This window comes from Penicillium bovifimosum (assembly GCF_028826915.1).
Source record: "Penicillium bovifimosum strain IBT 22155 chromosome Unknown utg000005l_segment0_segment0, whole genome shotgun sequence".
Lineage (NCBI taxonomy): Eukaryota > Fungi > Ascomycota > Eurotiomycetes > Eurotiales > Aspergillaceae > Penicillium > Penicillium bovifimosum.
Genome location: NW_026622714.1, coordinates 1,596,748 through 1,620,514, shown reverse-complemented (window position 1 = coordinate 1,620,514; position 23,767 = coordinate 1,596,748). Strand labels below are relative to the sequence as shown.

Genomic DNA, 23,767 nt, shown 5'->3' with positions numbered 1-23,767 from the left:
TGAGAACGACCGAACGAAATAGGACTGGCGTAAATCCACACGACACGGCAAAAACAACACACCTTCTGCCCCGGTTAAAAATCGAAAAAGGGAGCGATCGGTGGCATTCAGTCGCATTTTAAAATATCCTCCAGCCACGCACTGTCCCGCGAGTTCAGTGTTTATCTTGACCAAGGTCTACATCATCTCGGTCGCGGTGTCGGCAGATCAAATAGATCCCCATCGTCGCACGTCGCACGTCGCACGCCACACAAAATGGCGGATGAACTTGACTACCTCTATCCAGACTTTGATCTGGGCTCTCTCACCGTCCCTCGTCTCCGCTCTATCCTCGTCAGCCACGATATCCCATACCCGGCCTCTGCAAAGAAGAGTCAACTGATCACCATCCTCCAAGATGAGGTTCTCCCGCAAGCCCGGAAGCTCTTGCGCGAGCGCGACACAGTTCGACGAACCAGCGCTGGAATCACAGATATGAGTAGCCGGTCGACATCGGTGGATAGCGACGCGAATGACAGAGAGTCAAGGCCTCCGCCGGCGACACCCTCCACAGTCGGGTCTACAACTAGGGGCCAAAGAGGCACATCCCGGCGCAGCACCCGTCACTCTACGGCAGATGCCGATGACGGTTTCGCTATGAACACACCTGTCAGGACCACAAAGCGCACTAGCGTCGCTCGCTCTGTGGGTAAACACTCTCGCACCTCTGATGCAGAGACAGGCGACGACACGCTTGCCACTCCAGTGGCCGCTGTCCGTCCCACTCCACGCAAATCCACAGCGAAGAAGGTTCGACGAAGTGAGCTTATTCCCTCAACGGAGGTGGACGAATCTACACCCGTCAAGTCGGAGTCTCGCGACGAGAGCATGTTTACAGATGACAATCCTTTCCAGAGTGGAAGTCCTGAGGCGCCTAAAAGCACACGAACGAGCTATGACGGCAAGCGAAGTAGTATGTCACGCCTGTCTACCGAGAGCCCGGCTCGAGGCCGTGGACTCAGGTCGCGCAAATCAGCAACACCATCCAGCCTTCAACAAGATGACGGGTATCAACCTCCTCAGCGTGGATCATTTGATTTCGCTTCCCGATTAGAGCCTCCGCAGGAAGAACCTGAGGAGGAGACAGAAGAGTCCGACGAAGATGCCGAAAGCGAAGTTGCTGCGGGTGAAGAATTCACACCCGAGGAGCAGCTGGCTATGTCTATGGAAAGTGATCAGCGTACGCCACGCGTGCAAACTCGACGACGGTCCCAGAAGCAGGGGACTGTGAGCCGCTTGGCTCCCTGGGTCGTGATTCTTTCGCTAGCCGGCAGCTTCGGTACCTGGTGGCGCAAAGAAAAGATCGAGATTGGATACTGCGGCTTGGGGAAGCCCACCTGGTCGTTGGCAGAGACCAAGGTCCCTGAATGGGCCAACGTTTTAGAGCCTCGGTGTGAGCCTTGCCCAAGCCATGCCTTCTGCTATCCAGAATTTGAGGTCCGCTGTGAGAATGATTTCCTTCTGAAACCCCACCCTCTTGCGCTTGGGGGCCTGGTTCCGTTGCCGCCCACATGCGAACCCGATAGTGAAAAGGCGCGCCGCGTGAAGGCTGTCGCCGACAAGGCTGTGGAGGAGCTTCGTGAGCGCCGGGCAAAATGGGAATGTGGTCAACTGAAGGAAGATGGCAAGGGCGCCAAATCTCCCGACATCAGCGAGCTTGACTTGAAGGAAGAGGTAGCCAAGAAGCGCCGCAAGGGCTTGAGTGACATCGAGTTTGACGAGCTGTGGAAGGGTGCCATTGGCGATATCCTTGGCAAAGATGAAGTTATAAGCAAAACCGAGAAGTAAGTTTCCCTCCCTATCGTCCCCTTGGCTATTCTCATCGCCATGGACCACCCCATCCAGCGCTATCTGTTTAAAAGATCTGGTCTGACATTGTGCACCGGAACTGACAGAGGCGACTTCGCAATCACAGAAATTCCGCCATCCTCATCCTCTCCTCTACCTCCATTGCACGGCTCCCACTCGCATGCGCCGTCCGCCGCCACTTCCGACTCGCTCTCCTCGCGTATCGACTCCCTATTTCACTTTTAATCTTGGCCTTCGGTCTCCTTGTGTATGCTCGTTCGCGTGTCCTCGCCCGTCGCTCCGACATCGCTCGTGTGCCTGAGTTAGTGGCTACAACCCTTGACCGACTATCCACGCAAGCTGCACTGTACGCCCGCGGCGCCGCCAAAGAACCCTATGTAGCCATTGGCCAGCTGCGCGATGATGTCCTCCGCTTTGAACTGCAAGGCAAGCGTCGCGAGGAGCTCTGGCGTCGAGTTCGTAACTTTGTCGAGGGCAACGCTAACGTCCGTGCCTCTGTCCGGGAAGGACGTAGTGGGGATGTTTCTCGAGTCTGGGAGTGGATCGGTGGGATCAATGCCGTCGGCGAAGCGGAGTATCCTGGCCGTCGCGAAAGTGGACACTTCTCCATCGGTTCTCCGTCTGCCAATGTTGCAACGAGTCCTGAGACGCCTGCGGGACAGGGCCAGCCAGAGCCCGTTTCGAGCCCAAGAGAAGCTCGCCGTTGGGACGAGGGTCGTCCAATCTACTGATCATCGTCCCACAATCTTGGGAATATTGGGCACCCATGCACGCAGCCCGGCTCTTTCTTTTTGATATCCCATCCGTTTTACTTCCTTGATGTATGAGATATGGCTTTCGTTTCTTGGTTTCCTGGTTTCCTCTGGCTCACTCGTATTTCAATCCCTGTTCTACATCTTTCCCTAGTATATATTTTCTTCTTGTCCATAATACCAAGTTCACCACCCGTTTCCACCCATGCTTCTGAACCGGGCACGACCTTCACATTAGTCTCGTATCCTCCGTACAACCTAGGAATGTAGGGACTACATAGGTACCCGTAAGCCCTCCTTTTCGCTTGATTACTTAGTTTCCCCATGAGGTGCCAGGCCGAATCCATTGGGTTGCAGCCCAAGCCCGGGCACCATCAATCAGCAGATAAGACTCTATCTAGCAATCCATTCGTTTCAAGGCATCGGACATCTGCATGACACACGATGCAATCATCTACCCTGTGATTTCCTGTTGAGTCTGACAAGCTGTAGCGTGTTTCACCACAGCAAATGCAATTGCTGTGTTAACATCATGTACAGAATACTCAATGATCAAATGAATCCCCATTACTCGAAAAGATCTACACCAATTCCCGGGCAGCATAACCAAACCTATAGTTCCCTAGCGCGCAGCCCAAATCAGCCACTATGTAACCATGGAAGTATATGGTGATGGTGATGTAGGTATTCACCTATTTGCACGATGTAGCTCGCTCCAGATATATGCTGCTATGCGGGAGTGCTGTCAGGCCTGCTGACAGCTAGAGAGGAAGGCCGCCAGCCGGGCACTGGGCGACTGTTGGAAACTCCCGCGCTTTGCGAACTTCCGATCAATCTCCCTCGAATGGAAAGATGTAAACCGAACAAAAGAAATGATAAACACAAAGCCAAAATGAACGTCCTGCTACTCCTGGAGTCCGGGACCAGTGTCTTCAACACCCATCATTCCAACATCTTAGGTTTTAGCCCCAGCCGTCCAATCTTGTCGGCTACCGCTTGCATGTTGGCTTGGATCACGGGAGTACAACCTATGGATAAACTTCCAGCCACTGCACTTCTAGGTAATAGACGCCATCACCATGGAAGTATGTACCTACAAGGCTACAACCCAACATATATCGTCCATTGCTGATCCAAGTGGAGACGAAACCATCTGTAACGATGATGCGGGAACGCCTCAGAGAAACAGTGCACTCGAAATAGATTATCAAAGATGAGGAAGCAAGAAGACGTGGAGATGTGGAGATATCTAGAGAGGTGGAGATGTGGCTGGAAAGAATGATGCCTGGTTACCTCAGCATGCTCAGACCAAACATTATTAGTCACTCTGGGTCATGTGCAGTCACATGACATATCTAACCAAATTAGGTAACGGTTAGGTCCAAATCAAATGTTTGGTCTGAGGGACTTTTTGACCGCCTATTTAGAAGGATCGGGGGAAAACCACGAAACGAGCCTCTCTCTTTGAACCATAAGATCTCGACCACCACGTCGATTTTCTTCTCAAAACTTGGCCTCCAGCGTCTTCTCCTTTATCTTCATTACTCTATACACTATCAACCATGTCTGAGCTAAGGCCGTCGAGATCGAAGCGTCCGCGCTCGACCCAAAATTGCGGGGAAGACACAATATAGCCATGTAGATGCCCGATAAAACGCAACATTGCTCACCAGCACGTTCAAGCATAACACTCACGTTCTAGGAGGCGTGGAAACTTCAAAATAGTATCAAAGTAATTGTCCAGTTCGCATTTATGACGCTTGTAAGATTGAAGATGGTCAGGTCTGTGCTTGTTGAGAAGGTTGAGATCGAAATTCACACACCAAAGGAGCGGTCAGGCTGTTGGTCGATAATTCTTGGCAAAATTTCAAAGTATCTCTCAGCGAAACGTCTGAGCTGAACCAACTTGGTTAGGCAGGTCATGTGAGCATTACCCAGCGAATCATGTTTCGTCTGAGCATGCTGAGGTAAGATGCCTGGGGTAGAAATATCGATCCAGAATAGGTCTAGTGCATCGACACGACCCACTTTTCCCACGTGGACCGCCCGTGACTTGCTGTTTGCGCCTCAGGCATGGAATAAACTTTGGTCATCGGCGAGCCAAGCAGCCTAGGGGGATCTGATCTACGGAGTAGTAATTGTATGACAGTATGTTCATACTGAATCAGAGCCTAATCCTATGTCGGGGCCTACGTGCTGAGAACCTCAATTCCGCAAGATTAAAGTATTTACCAATATCTATAACCATCCAATCTAGGTCTAGTGGACGACTTAGCGAGGGCTGCGAGGCTACCAAGTGCCAATGCGTGGACGATTTCGATCGACAACTTTGGAATGCACTCGAGTCCCTTTCATTTGCTTTGTTCGGTTCTCCACCTTCTCCGACGTAAGGGCATCAAGTAACCAGTTCGTGGCGGAGTACGGAGTAGTTTACCACATTGAAGAATTCTCGGTTGCCTCGCGGAATCACTAATCCTATAACAGCATTTTACTCCGCCCTTACTGCGGAGCTTTGTTAGTGAAAACATGAATATTATGATGTATTCAAATACAGTGACTGCCACATTGAGAGGTCATCAGATTCAGTTTGCACTGACTCAACTTGATTCCCCGTTGACTCGTCTTGTCCCTGACCCCGCATACGACGCAATTGGCTTCCATTGTACCTCAGAACCATGGCGGATGTTCTCGAGATTGGGAATTTTCTGCAGGCAGACTCTCGAATCACACGGCAATTGTCTCCTGCAGATGAAAAGACGCTGAGCTCGGACGAAACGAACGACACGAGCAATCAAGATGAAGATCTACCTCGAGTTGCTGACCAAATTCCCGTCTCGGCATGGCTTGTCATACTGATCAGTACACTCGAGCGCTTCGCATTCTTTGGGATTCGTGAACCATTCCGTGAGTGCAGGTGGCATGTGATCTTTATCTTCCCGTCCATTGACCTGAGGGCAGAAAATTATCTTCAGAATCAGCGAGATGATCCTTTACGACCAGGCGCACTCGGATTGGGCCAGAGCAAGGCTAGCAATCTATCATACATGTTTTCGTTTTTGCTGTACACCATGCCGCTATTCGCTAGCGTTGTTATCGATTGTTTCCTCGGGCGCTATCGAGGGATCCTTGTTTTCTTATGGTCAGGACATGTATGACGGGATTTCTTTTGATTTTAGCTAACATGAAGGGCATAGCATCTACGTAAGTGGGGCGTTCATCTTGACCATGACGTCCATACCATCATCCTTGGACGCAGGCGCAGGTCTTCCAGGGTTCTTGGTCGGCATCATCCTCATGAGTATTGGCCTTGGGGGTGTGAAATCAGGCGTCTCACCTTTGATGGGTCTGTTCTTTCATGTTTTCCCGCCATGCAATCACTAACAAGAAGTTATATAGCCGATCAGTACACCAATTGGGAGGAAAAAGTCTTGGCCAAGCCCAACGGTAAGCGTGTCATAATTGATCGTGACCTTAGTATGGATAAAATATATCACGCATACTATTGGTGAGTGGTGGAAGGCTCAGTTCAACTCCAAGGAGGCATAGGTACCGCATCAGGCTGACCTAGTCTCAAAAGGGCTGTAAATATCGGGGCATTGTCTGCACTTGCCACAACTTACATTGAGAAAGATGTCGGATTCTGGGCGGCATATCTGCTTCCTACTTGTGCCCTTTGCTTATCGTTGCTCACGCTAGCCCTGTGTCGAAACAAGATTGGTATGTCCTAATGCAAAAACCCGATATGAGGCAGCACTGAAAACCATCTCAGTCAAGCGTCCCCCAGGTGGGAATATCTTGCCCACAGCTTTTCGAATCATGTTGTGTGCAGCGAAAAACGGCTTCAACATGGATGCTGCACTGCGGCAAGGTCAAACGCATGCAGCTGAGTGGGACGACAAGTTTGTGACAGACCTGCAGCGCGGACTCATAGCATGTCGTATCTTTGCATTCTACCCTATCCTGTGGGTCTGTCATCTACAGATAAATAATAACCTCGTCTCCCAAGCGGCTCAAATGGAAACCCACGGTCTCCCGAACGACTTTTTCCCGACATTGAATCCAATCGCCGTGCTCATCCTACTACCGCTAGTCACCAACGTGCTCTACCCCACTTTACGCAAGCTGCATATCGAGTTTCCGCCAGTCAACCGTATGGCAGTTGGCTTCCTTATAGAAGCCATCGCAATCGCCTATTGCGCCGGTACCCAGCAGGTCATTTATACAAGAGGGCCATGTTATGAACACGCGTTAAAGTGTCCTGCGTCAGACGGGGGCAGAATTCCGAACCGAGTTAGTGTTTGGCTCCAAGTACCGGTCTACGTCTTAGACGGGTTAGCAGAAGTATTCTTCGACGTTGTGAGCCAAGAATATGCGTACAACAAAGCCCCGGACAATGTCAGAAGCTCCGCTCCTTTTCGATTTGAAACATGTGCTGACAGTTATCGCTCTCGTAAGATGAAATCGATAGTTCAGGCCGTTTTATCTTCTATGTCAGGCGTTGGTGCAATGCTGGGCTTCGCCTTGTACCCAGTTGCACGTAATCCTCATCTTGTCTGGATGTACGCCGCTCTCGCAGCCGCTATTGGCCTCGCAACGGTGGTGTTTTGGTTACTCTTTCGAAAGTATAATGCAGAAGATGCGGAGCTCAACAAGCGGGATGTCAGCAATAACGGAGGCGGCTCGGTAGTAACGGACGAACGCATGAATCTGGGCATGTGATGACATGACAATCCAGATGGACGCGGAGTGCTACCTTTTATAGTTATACCTGACTGTATCAATATACCTATGCAGCAAATCTAACTGGCAGAAAGCTGCAGGCCCCCCTTCCAAGCAAGATTCGTTATTCTCTGAACCCATTTGCATTGTTATAATCAGTGTAGCTCCATTGGCATTGCCATTTACTTTATTCTTACGACAACTTGCTACTAGTACTCAACAGCCCCTGGATTGAGTTTCGGACCGTCGCATCAACCAAGTCGGGCTGACATCCGACCTCCGTCAGCATATTGTATAACAAGTTATATATTTGTGGCAACTGTTAGATCCCATGATCAGCCATCCATATTGAACTGCGAGCCGGAGGACCTCACTCACTTGGTGTTCCGCTTTATGGGGATCGTATAATTTGTGGTCAAAGTCTCGCAGCTCTGCAATGTAAAGTTCGCGAGCAGACTTCCCGATATCCCGTTGTAATCCACCCGGGTCCATCGCATCCACTCGTGACTCATTCTGCAACAACATGGCCAGACGATCGACCGTACTCAGACCTTCGCGCTGTTCCACACCTGATCTTCGCAACCGGGGCCCGAACCGTGCTGTATAGTATTCAAGAGCAAAGGCGTCGACTGAAGGAAACCCCAACAACTGCAAAGCATGCTGGCACTGCTGCAAACGGCCACTCATACTCTGGTCACTGGATGAGCCCTGAGGAGAAACTGTGTCCGAGCAGCTTCCCATGTACTGAAGTGGGCATGGCTCGAGAGCCGCATCAAGGGGGCCCGGGAGCAGTTGCACAGAGCTTTGCGTTTGGTCGGCATCTTGAGAAAGCTTCCTGCTGTTGGCGGCATCGAGAATGCCACGGGGCAATGGTAGCGAATCTGTGCCGAGAATTGGTAGGCTGCGTTCTTCGACTGTCGACGCCAGTTCTGCGTCGGTTCCGTCAACCAATGAGTCGAGACATTCCCAATTGATTAGGCCGGTCAAGCGGGGCAGTTGATCATGCCTGGCGGGCCGTGGCATGCTGGACCAGATATGGTTGGACAACCTTAAACAACTGGGAAGACCCTACTTGAAGAATATGGAGGTTGGAGGTTGGAAAACAATTGCTGATATATTGGCTAGGCCCCTTGAAGGGCCTTGATTCTCCTATGACAAATGTCACAGCCGCCACGCCTGACTTTGATCGTATTGGCTTAATGACTTTTACCGCTTTTACTAAGTCAAGCATGGCGGTTAGGGTCGTACTCATATACCCCTGCCATGCTCTATGAAAAGAAGAGCTGCGGTTGGATCCGCCATGGCCCCGCAATCAAACGGTCTTTCTTTGTCTCGATATAGCCCCTGAACAGATCAATACAAATCCCACAGAAAAGCAGGTGCTTTGAGTAGGTATCTCTTTGCCAAGCTCTACTCTATATGTGTGTTTGTCTCTGGTTTCCTCTGCGCTGCCTCTGCGCTGACGGAACCTACCAATCACTTCAAGCTGCATGCAACCATACGCTCCCAGGCTTATGAACCATGTGTTTTGCAGAAACTTCCTTGTTTTTCTTTTCAGCTTGCAGGGAGCAGGTGCGGGGTAATGTTGCCACCTTGCATTGTGAACATCCATATATTGTATCCATGGGTGCCGGCGATGACACCGCGCGCACAGTCTGTAGTGTATCTGTGTCTTGAATATACATGATCATATGATGTACCAGTTCAACGCATGAGGAATACTGACATGACAAGCACAAACCGGAGGAACGGCAGACTCGCCTCGTGCGAAAATTGCCGGCGAAGGAAGAATCGCTGTGACCACATGCGGCCTGTTTGCAACCGATGTCAGATTCGAGGGTTGGCATCGACCTGTTTCTATCATCCAGCTCCATTGACAAAGCCACACGCGTTGGGTGCCGTGCCCGAAGCGCAGGTAGGCCTTGTGGATCTCGGCCAAATTGCTACCGAGACCACAGAAAACTGCCCTCCTCCCTTCAACAATCGATATACCCAACACCGAACCTCATTTCCGTGGCCATCGGTAACCTCTGATGCCCATGATCCAGGATTTCGGCTGCCCGGACTAGGAGCAAGCCCAGCAGCTATTCATGCCGAGCATGTTGCCGTTACAGTAGAGATGCTGGTTCAACTTCAGCATCTCGACATGGTAGAGAAACTGCTCAACGAGTACTATGCTCATAGCCATGCGATCCTGGTACCTGGAGCACTTTTGTTGCCAGCTTTTTCAGCACTTCGTACGCGCGGAGTCGCCATACCGCCGTCACCATCCGGCATGGTCGAATCTGAAGACAGGATTCTGGAGATCGCGGAAAGCATTGTCCAATCAACATCGGCCACTATGGAATTCGATTCGACCTGCACGTCGCCAAATTTTTGTGCATCGTATACTGGTCAGGATCTTCGGCTCGAGGCCGTCGGCCTAATATTTGCGCTCGCAGCGCGGTCGTGTCTACTTGGCCATAGTAGACATGATCCAGAGGATGCATCCATACATACCATGTTCCGGTGCAGCACATGCTGCCTACAGATTGCTCGTGAAATCGCCCCGCGGGTTAATGACCCGATGGTATGGTTGGCATATGAAAATCTCTTGCTGACGATGTCAATACAAGGAGATGCAAGTGAGTCGCGGAAGAATATTGTGTGCGCTCAAAGATTTATGCGCCATGCATTACTAACAAAATATCTTCACACGACAGGTCCCAATGTATGGCGTCGGCTAGGTGACCTGGCAACCGATGTGTATGCTCTTGGCATTCATCGGGAGTCCAGCCACGCTGGCAAGATACCGTTCTTTCTCTCCGAGTGTCGACGTAGAACATTTGCCGCGGCCTATCATGTTGATAAGTTAGTTTGCACATTCTTTGAAAGACCTCCGAGAATACTGAGGCGCTTCTCTGATTGTAAAATGCCGCTAGACCTCCTCGATGATGAGCTTCTAGCAGGTTCAATCAAAGCAGAGCAGGCAGGATTTCAACTGGACTCGGAGGGATGGAGTTCTACAGCTCGCTTCGCTAGTTCAACTTGGGCGAGGATACGTTACGTCCTCGGCGTTTTCCGAGAAGAGATTCTAGAGTTTCCATTTCGTCAATTCACGGCTGAGAACAAAGCCAAGCTGATGCAAGTATCCTGGGATGGTATAGGTTCTGAATGAGTTTCTGAGCTGACCAAAGCAACAGGGATCTGTCAGAGAGATGTCAGCAATCATGGAAGTCATTGCCGGAGCACCTCAAGTACACACATGAGTGCTGGACATCAGATCTGGAGGCTACCGTCTGCCTGATGCTCACTATTGTGTATCTGTCACATCTACAGAACGAGTTTCAGATATATCGCCTCCTTGAGAGGAGCACACGAAGTCCTTCTCCAGAATTACTTACTGTTTCAGCAGAGATCGTCGCAGTCGTTGTACAGCTGGGTAAATCGCGCGATAAAGCAATGCTTCTGAGGCACGACTTCCCTAACATCGTGAGTGGTTCTATAGTGTAAGTTTGTTCCAATGTGATTTTGACAACCCATAGGTCGTCAATTACGGTCTTCCCAGCGCCGCCACATTGGTGGCAGCCGTGCAAAACGGGGCTAGAACTCGGACTCAGCCATTGCCACACAGCCTGAGTCGTTCTGCGGTGATCCGAAGCCTTATGGTATTCACTTCGTATCTTGAGAGTATCGGCGATGTGGGTGAGACAATAAAAAAAACATGTTTGCAAGCCGCACAATCAATATCTCACACCGTGGATCGTATGCTCGACGAGCCACCTTTCTTGTCTGGCATGACGCCAGATATGACCCTCCCTGCGTCGATGTCTTGCGATGATCCTGAAACGCCCTTTTCGCCTTCGCAATTCATGCAAACAGGACCTGATATCACCGGATTTGCAAACTGTGACTTCCTCGATCGCAATACATTAGACAGCTTTGATCTTTCTCGGTGGTTGAATAATACTGCGTGGACAGGCATGTAGGAGTGGGCTGAGGATATATAACTCTACCTAGATCCGCCGTCATCTGCTTGCTACCTTTGCATGAACAGCTAGCCCGGGCACCTTCACAACCCACCTATGACAGATAATGCACAAATTTACCATACTCATTCTTTCTCCTCGCGCGAGGTTTGCTATCTAATTGTGCTCCAATTGATAAGCCTTTGAACACTCTCCAGATAGAAACCGGAATAGCTCTTTCAAAATCTTACAGACACCAGCGCACACGAAGGCAAAGTTGACAACTCGAACGCTGCGGCATGGTCCAACAGCCAACTTCGTCAAAGTCTATACCGTCGACGATACTGAGCCGGACAGTGTTAGACTGGATGTCAAAAACTGGAATGGCAGGAATGTGGCGGCATGGTCCTTCGTTAAGGTCTGTGCGGTAGAGGATGAATAGCCCGATGGGGTTTCTACCAGTAAAACCTAGGGCTAGCGATATCGTGACGTCGGACAGGTGACCAGGTCCCGTCGGAGCCAGATTTGAGCTTCGAAGTCTATCCAACTGCAAGTCACATGTCCGAACAATAACCCTAAGTCATTGAATATGCAAATTATGAAGTCCTTCCAAGACTTAGACCGGAATGCAAGTCCTTCACTCCTCCACTTTCAGATCCGAGCTCCGCGTACCTAGTCCGCTACTCCGCTTTTACTCCGCGGTCTCATCTTGAAAAGAGCAGTGACGCATAATTAGTATTGTTCTCTTCAGATACTGTTCCGCTTAACTCACTCTGATACCCAATTGCATATTTGATATTTACTTCACGAAAGCAATAGTTTTGGGTCCACATTATGAGCTCCATGTCAAATGTTCTGTCAAGGTAAGTTCTGTCAGAACTTGACTTAAGGTAGATGACTTACGCCAACGTCGAAAATTCTGACATTTCTCTCCTGGGTGCAAGTATCTGTGGCTGGCTCTATTTCCTTGCATGGTCTGCCTCTTTCTACGCCCAGCTGCTATTGAATTGGCGCCATCAATCAACAAAGGGGCTGTTGATTGACTATCTACTACTGAATGTCTGCGGGTTTATCTGCTATGTGAGTACTGTCGGATCTCAATCGCAACAGCAAACGACGCAAGTCAAGCACTTACTCATTTCTTTGTCCAAGACCGTCAGCATATCTGTACTCCTTCTCTCGCCAACCGTACAAGCCCAATATGCCACGCGGCATCCCTCTCACCCAGATCCAACGGTACGATGGATCGATCTCGCATTCGCATGTCATGCGTTATTGCTGTCCCTCTTGACCCTCAGCCAATTCAAACCTCGTCTCTGGAGGTGGCACAATTATCAGAATGCAACAGGTCTAGATCTTAACAACGCGAAACCTAATTGGACAGTACGCTGGCTGTTAGCGGGAGTTGGTCTAGTGGTGATAATTAGTATCGCCGCCGCGACTTTAGGGGATAGCAGCGGCGAAGGACATCCTCGCTGGCAATATTTAGATGTTGTACGTGTGATGTCTCTCTTCTAATCACTTCATACCTTCTGGGCCCTGACTTATCCTTGTTATACGTTATACGATGCAGCACCTTGGTATCGAAGAGCGATGAAATTAGAAGTTGACCTTTTCTACTCACAGATTACGATCCTGTCTTTATTGAAAGTCCTTCTGACAATCGTGAAATACGTTCCTCAAGCACTATCGCATATTCATCAGCGCTCAACATTTGGCTTTTCCATCATCCAAGTGCTGTTAGACACAACTGGCAGAATTTTCAGTCTGACACAACTTTTGCTCGATTCAATTGATTCTGGTAATATATCCAGGAATGGCGCAGCCAGAGTCATAACCGAAAATCCAGGGAAGCTGGGCCTAGCCTGCGCCAGCTTGGCCTTTGACGGGCTATTCGTCGTACAGCATTATGTGCTGTACGGACCCGTGGATCTGTTGGGGAATAAGTCTGACATTCATGCAGATGACGAGGGGCGAAGGTCCTTGTTAGGTTAGGAATTGTCAGCAGATACATGCTGGCGCTGTGGGATTATCGGGGTAATTCGTATGAAAAGCCTTGCCAGTTGGCTGGAGACTCGCCAGTTGACGGAAACCTCGCGAAACACGTGACTGGAACTTGGCACCTTCAAGTGGATCCTGTCAACTGGACAGAATATTTCTTCTGTTGGTAGGTATCTTTCTTACGAAGTACACTCGGACACCTTATTATCCACCATGTGAGACGAATATCAGGTGCATTAGCTCCTCCGCTCCCGTCACAAAGACCCGAACAGGAAGATGAGATTGAAGTCGAAAGATGAGAAGGATCCGACTTGGGACTCGACATTGTGTTGACTTGACTGGGCCACCTGCAGACTGCACCGGCCGAAGTAAGAAGCTGGGGAATACTACGTGTAGGCCTGGCCTTGTCGACAGGTAGATCCATTGGTTTCACTATACATGGAAATTTATATCTTCCGCCCAAGAGAGCCGATATCATACATTTCTAACCTTGGAACAGCTAAGCTACTCTGAGGAAACCGTCGACAAAAAGCACTATCATATTCACTTGGAACTCACCAGGCGGTCCCCATCCCCACTCTATGGAACTCACTATTTCAACCATCTAACGAGGACCAAAAAGAACACGTCGATCAAGCCACGCCTTCCCAGTCATAACCTGCTTAATCCGCCACATCACCAGCCGAGAGGCCTCAGCCTGGATCACCGCATAAGAATCTGAAATCAACCTAGAAGGAATCGACAGACACATAGGTCTAATATAATGCTGCGCGCAAATATCGACAACGGCGTTCGCCGACCGGATCTGTGTAAGCACGAACCGCAACAGGCTCTCGTCATCGAGGGAAATCATACCCTCCTCCAGCTCTACGGTCAGCCACGTAGCGTCCAAGTCTGCTACCTCACGGAGGATGCCGGAACTGGACCTCCAGGGACAGAAATCGGATTCGAGGCTGCGGCCTGCTGTCTCGGTGGCCATCAGGTGGGAGGGTGGGGGGCTTGACATGTTGATGTTTGGTAGTTGTTGGTTTTGGATTATACGTTGTAGAATTGTTTTGTGGTTGTGATGATGGAGACTTGGACTCGGGGATACGGGGGCCTCTTATACGTTGGTTGTATGTACCTGGGAGAAACTAAATGGACATAGGACAATGCCTAGTCAATGTTCTCTATGCGTTTTCATTGCGACAATGACTGTTTATACCGATACTTAGGTAGTCTTTTCTTCGACTGTCTTTGAGATGAGCTTTGTTTTGTATCCATTCAATGGATACCTATAGAGTCTTCTTTCAAATTGCTTCCAGTGCTTTGTTACTTCTGATGTACAATCTATTGTAAGGTCTATGATCTAAAATCTATGTGCTAGCAACAGACATGCACTCGAAAATGAAAAAGGACTCCACGATGAACGGGACAATGAAGATATGCATGTTGATGGAATGACTCCATGAATGCAGGTTGGGAAGTGAGCCCGGAGATGAAAAGGGCTGTGAAAGTGGTGGGCAATATCTGCACGAAGATGAAAGAAAAAAGAGTATAAGCGAAAGAAGTTATAAAAGAGAGACCAGAAAATGAGGTTTCTCAGTCAACAACCTAGACAGTTGAAAAATAGACGGTCTCAAGGCATCGAAGGCATAACCAACGAGGAGTGGATTTATTCCGCCTTCTTCGAAGCCTTGGTCCTCATCTTCATCAGACCAAAGACCAAGGCATAGCCACTGATAGCAAAGATGACTGAGATACCAATATCCCTACATATATCCCTCTATCCAACGGCGTAGTTCGGAATATTGAGAGTATCCAAGAAATCAGTTCCACTCTGATACTGACACACCTTGCACGACGAGCTAGCATCAGCACCAGCCATGTAATCCGGCAGATACTCAGCACATGTGCCGTTAGCAGGCTCGAAGAAAGCAAATTCCTCCTCGTTGCAAGTGACCTTAGCACCCCAGATGCCGAAAGTCAGCATACCCGAAACAACATAGTTGAACGGATTAAGATAGTACGTAGGGGACGAAGATACCGCAGAAGATGACAGGGATGCTGATAATTAAGGGATTGACGAGCGCAGCGAATGTCGCATTGGGCGAGTAAGCGGCGATGAACTGGCCAATGCCGGTGTAGATAAGCTCGTAGATCAGCATCATGAAGAAGGTAGCGCCGGAGCGGTTCGATTCATGGGACAGTCTCCAGACGGGGTAGTACCAGCAGGCGAAGTAGAGAAGAAAGAATACGTGACAAGGGACAGACTGATAGCCAGGATCCGCACCGGCCGCAGCAGGAAGCGGAGTAGATGGACCGGAATAATCTCACAAAAGACCCCCAAGCCGGATGAGACAATGAGTACTCCGGAGGTCTCGATACCGGCGAAGTGCCTTTAGTGTCTACTTCAGGGAATGATATCCTGGGCTAGAGCCACACCGGACAACTGGCTCCTTCTCAGGTGAAGTTATTTCATCCCGGGGACATCTTGGAGTAGAACCCCGGTCGAGGGTCTTCAGCCTATGTACAAAAGAAAAGACGAGGATGTCAAGCTCGTTAAACCAGGGCACCTCCGCGACAGGTAGGCACCTCTACGCGGTGCTGAGGACTAGTATCTGGCTTTGCGCGCCTCAAGGCGCGGAGAAGCCAAGACTTACGGTCTTACCTGCCTTCCACAGTTTTCTTCGGCTACTGTACATACTGAGGGGTTTCACTCTCATTCTGCAGATGGCGGCAGTGGATTATTTGAGCCGTCCATTGGGCAGACGATAATTCCTAGTGGACTTCTTGTCTGAGTTGTAGCACAGTAGCACCCATTGCAAAGTCGTTCATGCCAGTCGCCAGCGTAGTGTTATGGGAATAATCTGGAAGTCCGCAGATAGGGTACATGTTGAAGTCTAATGTATCTAGTGTCTTGGAGGATATGGTGCGCATGAGTTGGTCTTGTGTCATTGTGTGTAGGACTATCTTGAATTCTTGATATGGAGGTTTTCTTCCACTTGTCTTCTCCGGAACATACTAGTGCCGTTCCGCACCCAAAGCAAAAAGCGGCAAGGTCTGAGCACTAAAACGGAAGGGGAAGCCAAGAACTGGTAGAGGAAATCCTCTACATAGGAAGATTGGTACTAACTAATTATGGTAACTAGTTATGGCATTCATTAACGTCCGGCGGTAACCGTGCCGGGTTCTGAGCTCTGACCCGGCTGCCTTAGGCCTCCATGCGACATGCAGATGCTAAGCTAGAACTGGCTGCTATCATGCTATGTACGTGATGCTGTTCCTCAAAAAGCAACTCCTTTTCCTTTGCGGTTCATATGGAAGTTGAATCATAACTATTAACCAGTTGAGTCTTGACCGCGTTCCTCGCCTCGACATGTAGGCTTCACGTGGTGTTTGGGGAAATTGGTGATGACCGGATAGGCGTCTATTGGGTTGGATCCAATGAGAATAGGGAGATGGGAAGTGTACTCTTTCTTGCGGTGTTCTATATTGAAGGTGCCGTCATTTGGAATAGGCTTTGTCTGGGTAGACTACAGGGAATCAGGTGAAGCAGCCTTGGAATGTGATCGTATAATCTCAGGGTTGCGAGAAGGACTTGTCACTCGCTTAGAGCACAGTGGTGGAGGCTCAGTCTGCATATCGAAGCTGGGTACGTATCTGAATATCAGATAACTATCTGATATCTGATATCCGATATCTGTAGACGTGCCACAGATAAGCGAGTCCACTTAGCGAGAACGGGATTCGCAGGATAGTATGCTAGACAACCCTGGAAGGGAATCCCATAGTACTCAGACAATCAGCCAACCAGCTCTCATACTTGACGAAGCAGAGTCACGAAGATCTTCGGGTGTAGTGCATTTTGACCGCTTCTTACGAGGACAGACATCCTACCAAGGAAGCCTGGAAGCGTTGAGGGGGACAATGAGGTGGATACGAAACAGAGGAAGCTTTTCCTAGTGTGTGGTCTTGCCGCATTGTTATTTCCACAAAATTGTGAATCCACTGCAGGCCCCGCTTCTTTGTGCAAGACAGCAAGGATAGTGCAGGATGACATGTGCCAATTTCACCAATCTATTATCTGGGTGAAGAAACGACCGTAAGCCCTTGCCGTCCCGCATAGTCGGCAGGTAATACATGTCCTGTCCTGGTGTAGGTTGACACTTAGCTCGCTAAGCTATACCCTAAATGGATGCTTTGCGGATGTCTTAGACACTGTCCAAACCATCTAGTGGTGTGGCGGGAACCAAGACCGCATGGACGGGCGCATGAACGGTGTGCAATTGAGGCGTAGGGGTCGTTAGAAATATGTACTCCGTAGAATGTGTGCCAAAAATATGACGCATGTATTTCCATTCGCGAATCGAAGCCTCGAATGGAGTCTTCAATACCTGCATTGTGAACGAGAGGGCTGCATGTTGGGTGGAGAGCCCATGGGCGGGTGGGGGTGCAGGGTTGCAACGTCTCTTCAATTTTCATGCTGCAGTATGTACGCTGTACACCCAATCCTTCGGTCATCCAGCTGACCGTGAGTCAAGCGAAGTAAGGAAACTCAAAGACGCCCTTGGAAGCTCCAAGAGCTCCATGGGGCGGAGAGACGGATTATGAATGGCGCGGAAGTATTCTCCTGAGGAAGTCAATGTGACAGCCCGCGTCCCAAGGCCGCCTCAATAACGAGACTTTCACTTCTCTCAAAAAATTAGACTAGACAGCAGGTGTTGTTAGGATGACCCATGTCGTGCATGATGAAATAGAAGCCGATGCAGTGTATGTTTCCTATTGTGGTTTCCTTCACGAGTTCCCAAAATGGACCATGGTGACATGGCATGCATTCTTCGCCAGCACCAGGCACTGGCAGTGCAGGCACATTGGTGGCCAGAGACCCACCCTGTCTGTCATGATTCATGAAGGCTCGATTAATGATTTCTCATCTCACTCCGGCCTAGCGCTGTTCATCAGTCGTCGCGGAATCCCCAAGGGTTAGTTGAAACCCGTACCGGCGTTTTACCCATGATATTGATTCGAATACCTCGTCGTGGATATCATCAGCTTCCGACCCTGATTGGAAGGCGCACGTACGTGTATCCGTCGATGTGCCTAGCTTCACCTTCCCTTTTAGTGCTCACCCCTTGCCGCTTTTAGCTCATTAGATGCCATTCCAAGGTTTCCGAGTGTGAAGTGGAAAAAGATCAGAAAACTAACCGAGCGCGCAGCTATAATACCCGTGCAATTGTGAGGGCGACTAGGTAGCCATTTCATCGCAGAGTTTGCTGATTATTACCCAGGTAGGCATCCTGGATTCCGGAATCCCGTTCGACATCGATATTGTTTTAAACGCTCCTCCATAGTTGGCTAGTTAGCTTCCGAAGGCCGTAAAGAATCAACCATATATTGACCCTGCCGGGGAATCGGAAATGGCCAAACATATGTCACAGCATTGTCATCCGCGGTGTTAGTAGTTAGTACCACTGCTACTGTCAAGTCATAAAGTCATGGCCGTTATCGAGGGCACTGAAAACCCTCATCCCCAAGTGAAGGCGTGTGTGGACTGGCATAGACAATTAGCAAAGCGCTATTCTGGAAATAGGAAGAGTGCACGCGTTCTCCGCGGAAAAGTAATTCCTGTCGGGTGCCTTCAGATAATCTCCCAGCTTCCCCGTCATATCCATACGCTTGCTCAACGAGCTCACGCTTCAACCACTAGGCCTCTGCGACCTTGTGAAACTCGGGTATATTAAATCTGAAATCATGGTAACCCGCTATGATAAGCTTTAAAGGTGCGGTGAATATTGATGGCCTGAAGCGAGATTTTCATGGAGTTGAGATTGGGTGGTGAGGTCTCCGCAGTGGATAACAACGTCTGTATCTCGCTTCGTGGACGGGATGAAAGTGGGTAAACTGCCAGTTCCATGGGTGTCCGAGCATACCAGAAGCGTGTCTTGATATTTGTTGTGATAGTGGGGTATCATGTTGCCTCCTTTTGGTAATGTGTTTAGTGGTTCGTATCTGTCTTGGAGTTGGAAATGGAGCCAACTTGAATGCAATGAAACGGGGTGACTAGAGGTGACTAAGGGGTAGTGAAGGTCCCACGGTCCACCCGTGGCGTTTCCTGCGTACAAACTTCAAGCGGGAGCACGGGAACTCCACGTGGAAGGAGTGCACTTAATACGGCAGAGCGTGATCGGTCAGCTTGGCAGTCTACCTACAGTAGGTAGTACTCCGTACATGACTAGAGCTACAGTGGATTGAAGTCATAGCGTAAGGGCTAATGGTGCTGTACGGTTGTACGACGCTATTCAGGTACCTTTCATGTGACGTTCCCATAGATAAGCTACAAAAATGCGACCACGGAAGTTTCAACAATGTCCGATTCTCCTAACGCTCGAACCGGCTAAAGGGTAAACAAGAATAACTAGTTAACGATATGCACTAACTAACTAACTAAGACTATGCTAACTAACTAATTTACCTCCGTAAAAGCGGGAGCAACGTCTTAACATGGGGATTGTATGTCGTGGACTTCATTGTCCTATCCCTTCAAGTCTGCTCGGATTTTTCTCAGATTGATGTACCTTCTATATAGGGTTAGCATATAAAAGGTACCTGAATGCTCAGAAATTATCATCTAGTTTGTTAGAGACACTAGTTAACACCGGTAAATCCGGTCAGTCATGTACTGTGTAGTGTCGTAGTAGCATGAATCATGTTAACAAGAAGTTGGGAAGCGCCGGACCCGAAAGTACTACAACCGAAAGTTGTCCGTAGTTCCCGCATTTCATACTTCTATTTCGTAGGGTGTGGCTCAATAACACCACAGACGAATTGCCACCGACGATTTGGGCCGCCGTTTTCTTTTCTTTTTGTCCTGCGTGGCAATAAAACAGCCACAAGTGGGGTGCCCTCCGGGACAACACTTCACTTAGTGGAGACCCGTGGGGTGTTCTGTCCACTGTGCGTAAGTACTTCGTATGCAAGTCGGCGTTACTTGGATATTCTAGTTAGTCGAGTTGAATTTCATATGGAAGAGTGAGGACGTCGGATTATGCATATTGGAGTATTTTCATGATTTTTCTGGCATAACTGTGGATAGCTTACTTAGCATGACTACTATGCAAAACAGAAGATCTCGGGGTCTCGGACCCAAAGAGGAAAACAGTCCCAAGACCCCGAGCCTTAGCAGGTTGAGATCTCCTGATCGACAAGACGAACCAAACAAGAATGTGTCAGGGATTGACTTTCGGGCTCGCGACCCAACGGGAAAAGATAAACTCCAAGTAAAGACCCGATTTCTAAATAGGCTAGGCCAGCAACTAACTACTAATAAGCGGGCGGGAAAGTGGAAGCAAAAAAGGGACCGAACTTCTAAGGGAAGCAGGGAGAAAGCAAATCGGCACAATGCAACCACGGACGGTCAGAAGATCATGAAAATTGACAGAGTACAAATAGACATAGTGCCGTAGACGTACGCAAAATTTGGAAGGAGACGGACATAGACTAACAGAGAAAAGCGAGGTGGAAATGCGGAAGATAGTTTCGAAGGGGCAGAAGCACGGGGGCCAACAGCCAATCAGCGGGTGAGAAATGGAAGCAAAAAGCCGATTTGCAATTAAATATAGTTGATGGACACACGAATTCCACATTAGGTTGGGAACGTTATGCCAATCATTCGGCCCGGAAACTAACTCCGCCCCAATAATCCCGGCCGTGCATAAATGGAGACCACGGTCCACAACCTGGTACAAGATAGAGTAAAATGAGATCGATTTCACATATGGAGATTATGTCGAAGATCGATTACTAGTAGTTATCTGTCCGTTTTCTAGAATAATCACGCTAATATATTGACGTAACGACTTTATCTTAACTAGTTATGCGAACACGAGGTAGTGGAAGTTCGTATCCATATGTACTGTGTAGGTACTCCAAAAGATGAAGGTGTGGCATTGTACATACTACTTCGATTTAGAGATAGTTACATAGTGCCCATTCTTTGTCTATATGTAGGAAGTATTAATAGAAATAAACTTCTAGTTAGTTCATATCTAAGTACCATATTAGAGACAGTATAGAGCCTCACTTTTTGAATCTTATACTAGTCCATAGGGCATAGATCTCACCATATGAAATCAAACCACTCCGGCCCCGGCCCAGGCCCCAACGGCTCGGGTCCTTCCAAGGTTCGACTAATCGACTTGGTTAATTTGGGAATGTCAAATTCAATGGCCCACTGGCCTCATCCGCCACAGAGCTCTAAACCCTGCTTCTTTTTCCCTTTTAGAATTTTCCTTTATTTTTCTTTCTCTTGTTATTTTTTATTTTTTTATTTCCCTCTCTTGTTTTTCTCTCTCGTTTCCTGGTATTTACTCACTTTGATTTTTCTGGGATTGTAGTTCCATTTCCTTCCCCCACTCTGCCTTCACGGCCTCTAATCCAGGCAACACACACAGTGCAGAATTTACTTAGGCCTAGCGTAGCCCCAGGGCCCCTCCTATCCTTTTCTCCACTCTATAATTCTCTCCACGGTCTGTTCATCGCCCATGTGATTCGCTTGCATTACCATGCTTTCAGATGGTGGTCGAACAGACAGACTGTTTGCTTTTTGAATTTGCTATTGTTTCCTACCCTCTCGGCATACTTCATGAATGAACAGATAAATCGAGGCTATAGGCCTCTGGCGCCGTGCACCAGACTGCTTGGAGGGGACGAGGGAGCTAGGAGCCCCGCTGCTGCGCCAGAAGAGAAACGCACGAGACGAGCTTCGACAGCTTGTACGGAATGTCAAAGACGGCGAACTAGGGTATTCACTCCCCACGAAATGCAGTTCTCGAACTCACATTTTCTTTCTTACCTCCCGCATCTGTAATTCAATTCCTCTGACTTTGCGTTTTCTCTGTTGTCAGTGTACCGGCCCTCCTTATTGCACCGAATGTTCAACACACGCTCGCGAGTGTATCTTTGATGAAGCCGCCGATAGACGCCGAAAGACCTCAGCAAAAAGGACCAAAGAACAATTGGAGCATTACCGGTCATTTGTGGACGACCTCCTGGGACTCATCCGAGACCGCGACGGACCAACTGTGCAATCCATTGTCAACATGATTCGATCGGGAGCAGATCCAGGCGCAATCCGTGATCTCCTCACCCGTATTCTGGAAGACGGGACTGGTCTCCCTAGCTCTAGCAATGCAGTCCCACAACCTGTGAACCTCGACATCGATGGGAATACCAACATGGGCAACTACTTCAACCCCCAACCTCGTTGACATGACACCCAATCTATGCTCGGGCAATATTTCGAATCCCTTCGCATACCTACCTGTGCTAAAACCCCGGTTTCCGCCGAGTTCGCCACCCCCGCCAATTCCTCCCGACACCAGGTTTTGACAACACTGGTTGCAGTAAAGCATTCCCTTTACGGCCGATATCCGTCTGGTGTTTCTCTCGGAATGGAGCATATTGTTCGGAGTCATATTAGCCATTGTGTTTTCTTCATAGCGGTTGGGACCAGCTTCGTCTTTGTGTTTATTGCCATACCATGAGACGTATGGCGACATCCACAAAGAAATTCAGACTGTACCTACTCTCTTACCTGTGTCCTAGCATTATATCCCCTTTCTATCTCTGGTTATCGCCGCATCTGTTACGTTACCCTTCCCAGAAAAAGCCTTAGAGATGGCAAGGTCGTGCGGAGTTTCCGAGGGTGTCATGGCAAGGGCGGACAACATCCAGACGTATCCAATTCCATCATTGTGCCCTACGACTTTGGCTCTCGGCTTAGGGTCACAGCTCGGGTTGCAGATCTACGGCAGGCCTTGATAGATTTTTGTGTCGCAGAGTAGACCTTCCAGAAATCTACTTGGTTTCAATGAGCATCAGGCTCTGAAGTGGATCAGAATCGCCATGCGTTTACGTTTACTGCGTCTACTGCGTCTACATTTTCTCGATTGTTTGCTGCCGCCTGGGTAAATAGCATATAGATACCTGATTCTAGTTGTTCTAAGCTCCTTCTTGATCTCAAGGGCTCAAAACATGCCCTGGTGACAATCCGACGGTGTGATTCGTCTCTACCCTTGAGGCATCTTCTTCCAGCCTATGCCCCCCGAATTCAATAGGTCATTGTATGCTGGCCCACGCCGCTCCATGACACCCATCACCGGTCAACTGCATGTACGACAGGAAATCACGCAGTTGGAGAGTTATGAGTTATGTGTACGACCTCACATTGAACATGCATTCGTTCTTCCAATGCCTAGTACCTGGGCTAGTGATAATGTATTGACCTCATGGATGCTCGAGCAGTTCTACCTGTGCGCTAATAGGGTATTCAAGTCTACGGTTTCAAGACGTGAGTGACTTTCTATGGCTTTCATTCTGTTCGCACCGTAGATCATCGTAGGGCAAATGAGCACAGCGTGGGATATCCTACAATATCCTACCACGGCCCTTGACCCTCTGAATGCTCAATCTCAGAGTCAGCGCGATGATCTTCTTCGCTAATGTTTTATAACCCTATTT

At 49.1% G+C, this 23,767-nt stretch overlaps 8 protein-coding genes across 8 annotated transcripts; 4 read left to right on the top strand and 4 right to left on the bottom strand.

Moving 5' to 3' along the window:
• Nucleotides 1-255: 255 nt before the first annotated feature.
• On the top strand, nt 256-2,579 carry N7515_005790 (putative sister chromatid separation protein (Src1); the record flags this gene model as incomplete). The annotated part of the gene is made up of 2 exons (XM_056666534.1): nt 256-1,823; nt 1,955-2,579. The coding sequence occupies 2 exons, from the start codon at nt 256-258 to the stop codon at nt 2,577-2,579; spliced, it is 2,193 nt and encodes a 730-aa protein (XP_056520130.1).
• Nucleotides 2,580-5,275: 2,696 nt separating this feature from the next.
• On the top strand, nt 5,276-7,319 carry N7515_005789 (uncharacterized protein; the record flags this gene model as incomplete). The annotated part of the gene is made up of 5 exons (XM_056666533.1): nt 5,276-5,739; nt 5,795-5,943; nt 5,997-6,105; nt 6,178-6,317; nt 6,370-7,319. 5 exons carry the CDS (start codon nt 5,276-5,278, stop codon nt 7,317-7,319), a joined length of 1,812 nt encoding a protein of 603 aa, XP_056520129.1.
• A 282-nt stretch (nt 7,320-7,601) lies between these two features.
• On the bottom strand, nt 7,602-8,342 carry N7515_005788 (uncharacterized protein; the record flags this gene model as incomplete). The annotated part of the gene is made up of 1 exon (XM_056666532.1): nt 7,602-8,342. The coding sequence occupies one exon, from the start codon at nt 8,340-8,342 to the stop codon at nt 7,602-7,604; it is 741 nt and encodes a 246-aa protein (XP_056520128.1).
• A 781-nt stretch (nt 8,343-9,123) lies between these two features.
• On the top strand, nt 9,124-11,287 carry N7515_005787 (fungal specific transcription factor domain-containing protein; the record flags this gene model as incomplete). Its single annotated transcript, XM_056666531.1, has 3 exons — nt 9,124-10,459; nt 10,513-10,790; nt 10,844-11,287. 3 exons carry the CDS (start codon nt 9,124-9,126, stop codon nt 11,285-11,287), a joined length of 2,058 nt encoding a protein of 685 aa, XP_056520127.1.
• A 2,584-nt stretch (nt 11,288-13,871) lies between these two features.
• On the bottom strand, nt 13,872-14,273 carry N7515_005786 (uncharacterized protein; the record flags this gene model as incomplete). The annotated part of the gene is made up of 1 exon (XM_056666530.1): nt 13,872-14,273. The coding sequence occupies one exon, from the start codon at nt 14,271-14,273 to the stop codon at nt 13,872-13,874; it is 402 nt and encodes a 133-aa protein (XP_056520126.1).
• Nucleotides 14,274-15,032: 759 nt separating this feature from the next.
• Nucleotides 15,033-15,414, bottom strand: N7515_005785 (uncharacterized protein; the record flags this gene model as incomplete). Its single annotated transcript, XM_056666529.1, has 2 exons — nt 15,033-15,209; nt 15,277-15,414. 2 exons carry the CDS (start codon nt 15,412-15,414, stop codon nt 15,033-15,035), a joined length of 315 nt encoding a protein of 104 aa, XP_056520125.1.
• Nucleotides 15,415-18,751: 3,337 nt separating this feature from the next.
• N7515_005784 (uncharacterized protein) lies at nt 18,752-19,221 on the bottom strand (the record flags this gene model as incomplete). Its single annotated transcript, XM_056666528.1, has 2 exons — nt 18,752-18,952; nt 19,108-19,221. The coding sequence occupies 2 exons, from the start codon at nt 19,219-19,221 to the stop codon at nt 18,752-18,754; spliced, it is 315 nt and encodes a 104-aa protein (XP_056520124.1).
• A 2,669-nt stretch (nt 19,222-21,890) lies between these two features.
• On the top strand, nt 21,891-22,515 carry N7515_005783 (Zn(II)2Cys6 transcription factor domain-containing protein; the record flags this gene model as incomplete). Its single annotated transcript, XM_056666527.1, has 2 exons — nt 21,891-22,049; nt 22,153-22,515. 2 exons carry the CDS (start codon nt 21,891-21,893, stop codon nt 22,513-22,515), a joined length of 522 nt encoding a protein of 173 aa, XP_056520123.1.
• Nucleotides 22,516-23,767: the final 1,252 nt, after the last annotated feature.